The sequence below is a fragment of the Sinocyclocheilus anshuiensis genome, unplaced genomic scaffold (assembly GCF_001515605.1).
Source record: "Sinocyclocheilus anshuiensis isolate Anshui unplaced genomic scaffold, SAMN03320099.WGS_v1.1 scaffold1540, whole genome shotgun sequence".
NCBI lineage: Eukaryota > Metazoa > Chordata > Actinopteri > Cypriniformes > Cyprinidae > Sinocyclocheilus > Sinocyclocheilus anshuiensis.
This window is the reverse complement of record NW_015558654.1, coordinates 168,853-179,227: the sequence shown is the minus strand read 5'-3', so window position 1 is coordinate 179,227 and position 10,375 is coordinate 168,853. Positions and strand designations below refer to the sequence as shown.

The 10,375-nt window shown below is 39.2% G+C and overlaps 1 protein-coding gene across 1 annotated transcript in view; it reads right to left on the bottom strand.

Annotated features, from left to right (window-relative positions):
• Positions 1 to 10,375, bottom strand: part of hcrtr2 (hypocretin (orexin) receptor 2) — a 37,163-nt gene that overhangs the window by 2,603 nt on the left and 24,185 nt on the right. The window contains exons 4-6 of the mRNA XM_016477140.1: positions 7,362 to 7,477; positions 6,845 to 7,065; positions 826 to 947 (exon numbers count right to left, since the gene is read on the bottom strand). Of these exons, the coding sequence (XP_016332626.1) occupies positions 826 to 947; positions 6,845 to 7,065; positions 7,362 to 7,477 (459 nt within the window). The remainder of the gene's footprint in view (positions 1 to 825; positions 948 to 6,844; positions 7,066 to 7,361; positions 7,478 to 10,375) is intronic.

Genomic DNA, 10,375 nt, shown 5'->3' with positions numbered 1-10,375 from the left:
TGACAGAGGAGGAGCTGGGGATGGAGGAGGGTAATTAGCTATTGAGCAATGTGAAAACTGCTGATAATACTGAGGGACCTTATATATGAATGCTTAGATAGGTGTCGTATTCCTATAGGTTGATGGGGATCAGCTGAGAGTCAGTTGATGCGAGCTTGACTAACGTGACCTGCCAGAACTAATGCTACGCTAGATTTTTAGGAGTAGAACAGCTTATCATTGGGGCAGTATGACAAAAAGGATTATTTTGATTAGAAAAAAAAAACATCAGCAACTCTTTTCAGACTTTTCAAATTCAACCCAAACTTTTTGTCCACTGTGTGACTGGAGGTATAAAATGTATTAATGCATCTTCAGTAGGCGCACTAAATCTTCCACACTGCTCTAAATGATGTCTAAAGCATCCTTGACCAGGTAATGAAATACTCAGTATTATCAAACCTGTGCACAAAGAGAATATTGCAATGCTAATGAAGAAATAATTAGCGTGCTGGTTTGGAATGAAAAGGTGCAGGATGTTTCTGGAGGGCAAATGGCATTTCAAAGCTTTGTGTTTGCAGGCAGTGTAGGGAACGAAAGATGCGATGCCTTAGTGTGACCAGCAGATGGAGGAAATGACATGTATAGCGCAGTTGTTCTCAACTCTGGTCATCTATATGTATTTCTTATTTGACACACCCAGATCAATTAACACAGCTCTCTGCTAACATGATGTTGATTTCCATCTGGTGTGTAAAGAAGAAAGACACTCAAAATTGCTGTGGGTCTCCAGAACCAGAATTGTGGTGGAAGCTCTGATGTAGCGGAAAGGTGTCAAATACTCACCACTGAGGAAATTGTAGATAATTGGATTGGTGGCGCTGTTGGCGTATATAAGCCAGTGTGAGAAGGTGAACCAGGCATAGACAGTCTCTCTGTTGTCTGTGTTCTTAAAAGCGCCAAATACTCTACAGACAGGTGGACAAAAACATAAAAAAAGCAACCATCAAAAACAGCTTCTAAAATTTTGAATAAATAGAGCGTTTATTATAGAGCTGGGGCTTTCAATTTGGACCCTCCTCTGAAAGACCTTAAAAGGAGCAGATTTTCATAGGCATGTTATTACAGCCTTCAGTTCAGTCAAATACATACCTTCTGCAAAGCATCTTAAACTAGTGAGGGGAAAATACTTGTCCATGCTAATATGTTGAATTATTTCAAAAAGCATTACTAGACCATAATTCATTATAGATATAGATTCTTGGTTTGAACAGAATTCAGAGTACAAAGGGCTGCATAATTAACAGATGCTAACTGAGCAGTCTGTCTCATGCCTTAAAGAACATTTTGCCTCACATCACTCATAACAATGTATTACATCACTGTAAGAACTACTACTTTTACACTACTATATGAAGCATTTTTAAAAAAGCAAATTTTTTTATATATTAAGGCCAACCAGTAAGGTTGTTTAGTTTTTCCATTTCTTAAAACCTTACGGCTTGTAAGGAGGAATTAATCCGAAAGGACCTGAGATCCTAGAGTTGAACCCAGTGGTGTATAACACAGTAATAATACTTCATTACAGTACTTAAGTATTTTTTGGAAGAATCTGTACTTTACTGGAGTTTTTATATTTCTGTCAACTTTCACTTTTACTCCACTACATTTCCAAATTAAAATGTATACTTTCACGCTGATACATTTTCCCGAAGCATATTTGTTACTTACTACAAAATAAAGTTGAAAGAACACGGACTGCAAGAAAACAGGTTTGACGAATCAGTGGTCTGGTGCTTGCAAGTTAGACTTCTAAAAAACACCTTTGCTCATGTGCAAACAAGTGCTCACACAACCGTGGATTATTTCATTTTCCACTCAAGTCGAGGCTGGGGTGTGCGGTATCCAGTATATCGTCTGTGATAATATGGTAAGTGTTGTTTTAATAATGTGCGATCTGACATGATCGAGTATATCATGAAAACACACAGAGACAGTGCATGCACACACTACATGATTCAGTCTATGTTTGTACGTGACTTTTTTTTTTTTGTCATTTTTGTAGGTGACAAAAATGCCTCTTTATGTTTTTTATATTTATATAATTTAATATAGTTAATCTATATCACACGAAGAGTGCTTTGTTTCTCTCCAGATATCAGCATGATAACAAATGTAATATTGATTTTATTCACGTTTAAAGTTAGCATAAAGTGACTTACATTTTAGACACAATATTGCCTATTTTTTCTCAATTTTGCCTATGAAAATAGTTCTATAGTAAAATAGTTTTGTGTCTGAACAACACAAGGGATGGTGTTATCTTATTGAATTAATTAGCTTTTTGAACGAATTGGTTGAATTAATGATTCAGTGACTCACTCAACTCTAAAAATGCTTTGTTTCTGAATGAATCAGCCATTTGAATTAATCGATTGAATCTCAATGACTCACTCATTAAGAGTCACTTACTGTCACCTACTGCCGTTTTCAATTTCGCATTTCAATTTCGTTGTGACTTAAACTTCTACCAAAGTCATTTTCTGGTAAGATATCTGTACTTTTACTTAAGTGTGGCTTTCAGGTACTTCATCCACCACTGAATCTACATCCAGTCTATAATACCTTATGAATGTGTGCGGAGAGGACCAGCCAGCCAGAACACAAATGTCCTGCAAGGGTGCACCCTTGGCTAAAGCTTTCGAGGAAGACACACTCCGGGTGGAAGTTTATTTAATTAATGCATGTTAAAGAAATTTGTGTAAAATACAGAATGTAAACATGCCAGATTATAGCAACATTGCTAATTTACATCTTCAGACCCTTGGCAGGTGTACACAAAAACACATACCCAAATATACATACAATATCACATAGAATTTCTAAGTAAAATAGGAGGAGTCTTAGACACCTGGAGATCAAGCCATACTGGGCACCTCATAGGCAAAAGCAATAGCATCCAAAACCAGTGAGATATTGGCTGCTTGGAGATGGGGGAACCCCTGCCCAGCCTCTAAAGCTGACCAACAGCATCACATCAGATTTACGACATGTTTCTGTGCTATCAATGTAAATCCTGAGGGCCCTGGAAAGGACACAAGAAATAAAGCCTTTCATGCCAAATGGCAAGAGGCTCAAATAGAGCACCTGATAACCCTTCCAGGACTACGGAAAGATCTCAGGAAGGAACCCACAGCCTGCAGATAGGCCTAAGGAGGAGATAAGATACTAGGGGATGCCTCCTCACGGGCTTCATTGATGTGACTGCAGCAAGCAGAAATTGCATCCCCATACACTTTAAGTGTGGCGGGCGATAAACCTGCTGAAAGGCACTGCTGTAAAAACTTCAGCTCTGAACCTTTCAGGCAATGGACTGGGTCATCATGGTGCTGTACATGCAATTGTTCAAAAAGATGCCACTTTAGGGCAAACAGTTTTCTGATCGAGGGAGCTCTAGCCTTCAGAATGGTCTCAACAACCTCAGTTGAGAGTCTGGAATCTATGAGCTGGTACTCCTCAGGGCACAGACCTATAGCTTTCCTATTTTGGGCTGGGGTGAAATATTGTGCCCTGGGCCTGGGAGAGAAGATCCCTCTGATTGGAATCTCCCAAGGACAGCCTTCCAGGAAAGATCTTGGGCCTGAGAACCATACTCAAGCTTGCCAAAATGGAGCAAATAACAATATGAACTGTCATGATGAACTCTAGCTAGAACTCCCAGGAGCAGAGCGAATGTGGGAAAAGCATACAGACATAGCCTATAGCCATGTCTGTACCATATATTTCAGCCCCAGTGGAGCTGGAAGTGTGAGTGCGAACAAAATCAGACAGTGGGTTGACTCCTCGGAGGCAAACAAGCCTACTTCTGTCCAGCCAAACCTCTCGTCGAGGTGGAATCTTCATTCCCTGGGCCTCAGCCCCTTCTTCGACAGGATGTCTGCTCCCAAATTCAAATGCCCTGGAATGTAAATTGTCCTCAGAGAAATCAGTATATCTTGCACCCAGAACAGGATCTGCTGCACCAACCTGAACATGGGGTGTGAACACAATCCTTCCTGGTGATTTATATAAGAGAGTACCGCCATGTTTTCTGTCTGCACCAACATGAGGTTACCTGTCAGATGTGGGAGAAAGTACCTGAGAGCCAGAAATTCAGCCTTCATCTCTAGGCAATTTATGTGCCAGAGGAGATGCCAGCCTTCCCAGGCCCCCTGGGCTGGGCGACCATCCACTCTGCCAAATACTGAGAGAGAAGAATCAATTTCTCGATTATCGACTTGTGGTATGGGGGTTATTTGTTCAGGAGTCTGAATAGGCGTACCGGCAAGCAAACCCCGAATTTCGTTTACTAGAAATCAGTTGAGACAAGAGTGCCCAGTCTGCTTGAGGAGAGCAAGCATCTTTAAAGGGGTCATCGGATGCCCATTTTCCACAAGTTTATATGATTCTTTAGGGTCTTAATGAAAAGTCTATAATATACTTTGGTTAAAATTTCTCAATGGTAGTGTAAAACAACACCCTTTTTACCCTGTCAAAAACAGCTCTGTTCACAGCGACCCGTTTCAGTGCATGTCCCTTTAAATGCTAATGAGCTCTGCTCACCCCGCCCCTCTCTTCCGTGAGGTGACGAGCCGTTCTCATGAGACTGTGGCCACATTTAGCCGTGGTACTTGCTAACTAGCACATTATTAGGAAAGGCGATTTGCAAAGATTCATAAAAAAACCTTATACTCTTCTCTAGGTAAAGCTGGATCACAAATGATTTGTGAAAATATAAACACATTTAGGTAGATCGGGAGCGCATTCCTTTCAAAAACAAAGTTCATTCTCAGCAGCTCAGATGTCGGGAGTAAATGATGACTGCTATGTTCATTATTACATCCAACAACAAAACACCTCAATCGCTTAGGAGCCATTTTTGTCTACACCTGCTCTGGCGAGAAAGAGTGTGCCATGCCATTCATAGGCAGTTTCTATACTGATTTGACACTGGACGGATATTCTGCCAGGGATTGCCGTGCCCGAAACACCAGAGGTGGCAGGGGGAGCAGAAAAATTCCCCAAGAGCTTCAGGGAGGAGATAAGACATGATGTACCAGTCTCTCCATCTCCCCCTGGAGCTGGCATGGCCATGACTGTCAGGCCTGTTTGTTTTTGGCCACCCTCATGGTAATGATGGTTCTTAAAGGGATAGTTCACCCAAAAATTAAAATTACCCCATGATTTACTCACCCTCAAGCCATTCTAGGTGTATATGATATTCTTCTTTCAGACGAATACAATCGGAGTTACATTAAATAATGTCCAGGCTATCCCATGCTTTATAATGGGAGTGGATGGTAGCCCAAAATTTGAAGTCCAAAACAATTGTACCCATCCATTATAAAAGAAGTCCACATGGCTCCGGGGGGTTAATAAAGGCCTTCTGAAGCGACGCGATGCGTTTGTGTAAGAAAAATATCCATGTTTACAACTTTATAAACCTTAATCTCTAGCTTCCGCTAACTGTCGTACACTCGTTCACGACAGAGTGGCATCCAGCGGATGACGTAGCATGTAGGCATAGCATAAGCTCCGGTGAGAATATGCTAGTCTCTCGAGAAACAAGTTTTGTTTACAGCAAAGGAAAACCAGTGTCCTCTTGGCTTATATCGAAATCCTCCGACCTTTTTCTTTACAAATCCTCATTTTGTACTACTAATTCGTGACCAGTGTTTTGTTTCGCTCTCTCCTCTGCGTTTCCACGTTTGTCACCGCGTTTGACTATGTGCTACGTCATCCGCTGGACGCCACTCTCTCATGAAAGCGCGTACGACAGCTAGCGGAAGCTAGAGATTAAGATTTATTAAATTGTAAATATGGATATTTTTCTTACACAAACGCATCGCGTCGCTTCAGAAGGCCTTTATTATGGAGCCGTGTCGACTTCTTTTATACTGGATGAGTACAATTTTTTGGACTTCAAATTTTGGGCTACCATCCACTCCCATTATAAAGCATGGATTTGCCTGGACATTATTTAATATAACTGCAGTTGTATTCGTCTGAAAGAAGAATGTCATATAAACCTAGGATGGCTTGAGGGTGTGTAAATCATGGGGTAATTTTCATTTTTGGGTGAACTAACCCTTTAAATCGGGCTGATGCTTGGATGACTGTGTGTGACTAATTTCTGAAGACACACACATCCCAATGCTACACCCTATTTTGTAGCCCCCCCCCAGTATTTCACAAAATAACACACACCATATATGTAAAAACGACATATTTATTTGATGTATTGTTTTGTACTTATCGATACTATCATGTTATTTGTTGAGTTCAGTGATATTCTGGGTTGCTAGGCTGCAAAACCAAATGGAGCGTGTGCAGGACACAAGATTACGATGAGTTTGTTTTGTAGTCCAACCGGATGTCCGCCGAATCTTAAATCCACCAAAGTTAATCTACTCTCCTGTCTGATTTGTTTGTCAGCCAGAATGGCAGATTCGGCATTATGATTGGTCAGATCGCCTGTCAATCAAACTCCCTGCAAAGGGTCAATTGTAGTGCCATGTGCAACTCAGCTCGTTAGTAAGGAGTGGTTACGTGTTAATTTTGAGTTCCACTCGAAAAGGAACTAATGTGGATCACAGTCGAGAATAATCACAAAACAATCCTCATGAATTGGCATTAGAATGGCATCACAATCCAAAACATTAATGGTCTAATAAATAGGCTTTGTAGCCTTTTTTTGTTACTTTTATTACCCAGCTTTGTTTCTGACAGACGTTTTGAGGTTTACACATAGGGACAGAGGAGGTGTAAGCATAATTGATGTTTTATAAGCACATGCACTACCTCAGCCAAGTATCATAGTGCTTACCTCTTCATGATGTTGAGAACACTGATGGGCAGGTAACAGAGTGCAAACACAAACAGCACCACCATCAGCATGCGTGCTGTCTTCCGTCGAGCTTTAACCTGTTTGATCTCCGCTGAGACGGTGCTGCTTCTCACCTTCACCGATTCTCCCGAGCCTACAGCATGGGCGGAACACTGCAGAGACTTCCATTTCCTTTGAAGCACCGATGATGTTCCAGGAATCTGTTCAGGGATAAAGCACTGTGTTATAGGTTATGGTGCAACAATTCTGACCCATTAAACTGTCTATATAGCCACATTTTCAGCAATGTATACAAAAGTAAAGACTTTAGATTTGTGCAGTTGGTAGTAAACAAAAGCAAACTTAGCACTACCAAATCCAAAACCTATTCAAGCTAAATTCCACCTTACAATGCTACATCAGCATGCGCATATATTAGCATGCACATATATTGTCATTCATGAATGCAGTTAAAATGCAGTTAACTTTAAGTGTGAAGTCAAAAACACTGACATACCTGTTGACACCAGAGTTTGTGACAGATCTGGATGTATGCCAGTACCATCAAACATAATGGAGCAAAATAAGTGACAATAAAGAAGCAGGTGTGGTAAACTTTAGGGTAGATTTCATCTGCAGAAGAAAGAATCAAACAACAAAAACAACATCATATATGTTGTAAAACAATGTATAATAAGAGTGCTGTATTGACCATTCAGCATCCATTATTTCAACTAGAATCTAATCGCTCAGTGGAGACTTACACTTTCTTGAACATTCAAACTGAATGTAACAGGCTTGGACATTATTAAACCTTATCAAATGAATATCTACTTTTTTTAATCATTTCTATATTATGTTCAATATCATGATATTAAACCTAGTTACATCCATTGCTCAAAAATGTGAAAAGGCAGACTCATTTCACTTTATAAAAGCCTTCATGTTGGGTTTTATGCATATGAATTATGTTAATGCAATTCAGAGCACAATAGATTTTATCATGTTCCTTTGCTCAAAAAGAATAGTTCATCCTCTGGACCAGAGGCTTTCAAGCTTAAAGGGTTATTCCACCCCAAAATGAAAATGTTGTCATTAATTACTCACCCTCATGTTCCAAACCCATAAGACCTCCGTTCGTCTTCGGAACACAAATTAAGATATTTTTGATGAATTCTGACAGCTCTCTGACCCTCCCATAGACAGCAATGTAAGTAACACGATCAAGGTCCAAAAAAGTAGCAAGGAGATCGGTAAAATAATCCATATGACATCAGGGGTTCAACCATAATTTTAGGAAGCTACGAGAAGACTTTTTGTAAGAGAGCTCTCAGAATGCATCAAAAATATCTTAATTTGTGTTCCGAAGATGAAAGGAGGTCTTATGGGCTTGGAACGAAATGAGGGTGAGTAATTAATGACAGAATTTTCATTTTCGGGTGGAGTACCCGTTTAAAGATAGTCCCTATATATTCCAAGTCTTCCAAAACCATAGAGTAAAGGAATACCTGAAAATTCGAATGGTTTCCACTACAAATACCATTACAAACATTACAAACTATCAACTTTTAACCATTTAAACCATTAAAAAATGGTTTTCTTTAGTGTGTTCTTTTTAGTTTTGGGACATATTCCATTAGGATTTATTGGTTTTAACAAGCCACCAATAGAAGGCGACCAATTACCAGTAGAGACCCATAGGGACCATTACAGTTTCCATTAAAACCAATACAACTCCAGTTATAACCAGTAAAACCATTACAAATGTTGTGATAGTGTCTATTGTTTTGTTTTTTTTTTCAGCAGGGATCGTTCACCCCAGAATGAAAATGTTGTCATCATTTACTCACCCTCATGTTGTTCCAAACCTGTATAAGTTTCTTTCTTATGTTGAACACAAAAGAAGATATTTTGAAGAATGCTGGTAATCAAACAGTTGTTGGCCCCCATTGACTTACATAGTGGGGGGGGGGGATACTGTGGAAGTCAATGGGGGCCATGACCTGTTTGATTATCAGCATTCTTTAAAATATATTGTTTTATGTTCAACATAAGAAAGAAACTTATACGACATGAGTATGAGTAAATGACAACATTTTCATTTTGGGGTGAACCATTCCTTTAATAAGAACCGATTTTAAATCCTTCACTCAAAATATTATACCAATTTGGTAACAAAATCATTCAGATCAGTTTTGTGAATTAGATCAGTTTATTTAAGATCAACTTATTGATTGAAAATAAATATTTCTCTCATGAATACTTCTCAAACGAACGTACCAAGAATACAGTATCAAAGGCAGTTATTTCAGTGAAACCAGTCTCGGGCAAGATTGTTCTTTCTTTTTTGAAAAATTGAAAAACTTGTTACACAGGTTTCTGTTTGGAAAATATTTGCACTTAAACTGTAGAAGTTACAATATGTATCATTACTGAAAATGTGTGGGGAAAGTTAACAGGGACAACTGTACGTATCCACAAATTTTCAGTTTTATGTTGCTGAAAGCCTCAGGCACTATTCATTGTAACTGCACGGAAAAAAAGTATTTGGAAGACAGAAAGCTATACCTTTTTGGAGTGAAATGAACAAATGATGAATATTTCATACACTAGATTTTTATTTCTAATCTTTGCATAAACCATTTGATTTCAGCTCATGCTTTAGCACTATTAATTATATATATATATATATATATATATACATACATGCATTTTGCGACCATTTTTTCTGCCGGTGAGAGTAAATTTTGTGAGCGGTCAACTCATAAGCGCTGCCATTTCTGTTGTATATGAGAAACATAAAACGGCAAACGAAACAAAAGCGTTGTAGCATTTGGACCAATCAGACACACATTTGTTCTTTAGATTCATCAAATCAATTATTCATTAGATTAACAAACAATCACAGACCCCACTCTTCTCTAATTAATTCATAGGAAAACCTTTCTTTGAATGAACACACATATACTTCAGGTCATTGTGTATGTTTTTACTGTTCTTGTATATTGTCTTTTGTATTGTATACTGTTGTATGCATGCTAATGATAGAACCACTCATTCATGTAACCTTACATATACTATGTTTGGTCTCTATGAATTCGTCTTCGGATAATCTAATTGAGAGTGTATATTATATGTTTATACCTATGCAACATTTTGGTGTTCTAAGAATCTTTAGTAGTTTTTGTGTCAACACCCAATCAAATTACATATGCAAAATACCATGCTCAGACCTTAAAAGGCTCACGCACAGTTCTGCCCAGGTTGTTTTTCTTCTGCTAAGTCTTCTGCTAAAACCTTCTGATTGTGGCCCATGTGGAGAGCCTGAGCCGGTGTGGGCGTGCCCGGTGGGCTCCAACACATAGCCAGTCAGTCTGCGGTTCGGTTAGATTCTGAGAAGATGAGGATGTGAGCTAGAACGCTTCTGCAACTCTTAAATCTGCATCAGGCCTCGGCCTTGACTTTCCATTCACCAAAGCTCCTAGGAACTCAGCTGATGTCTCTCTTAGCTCTTTTTCGCTTTCCACTGGG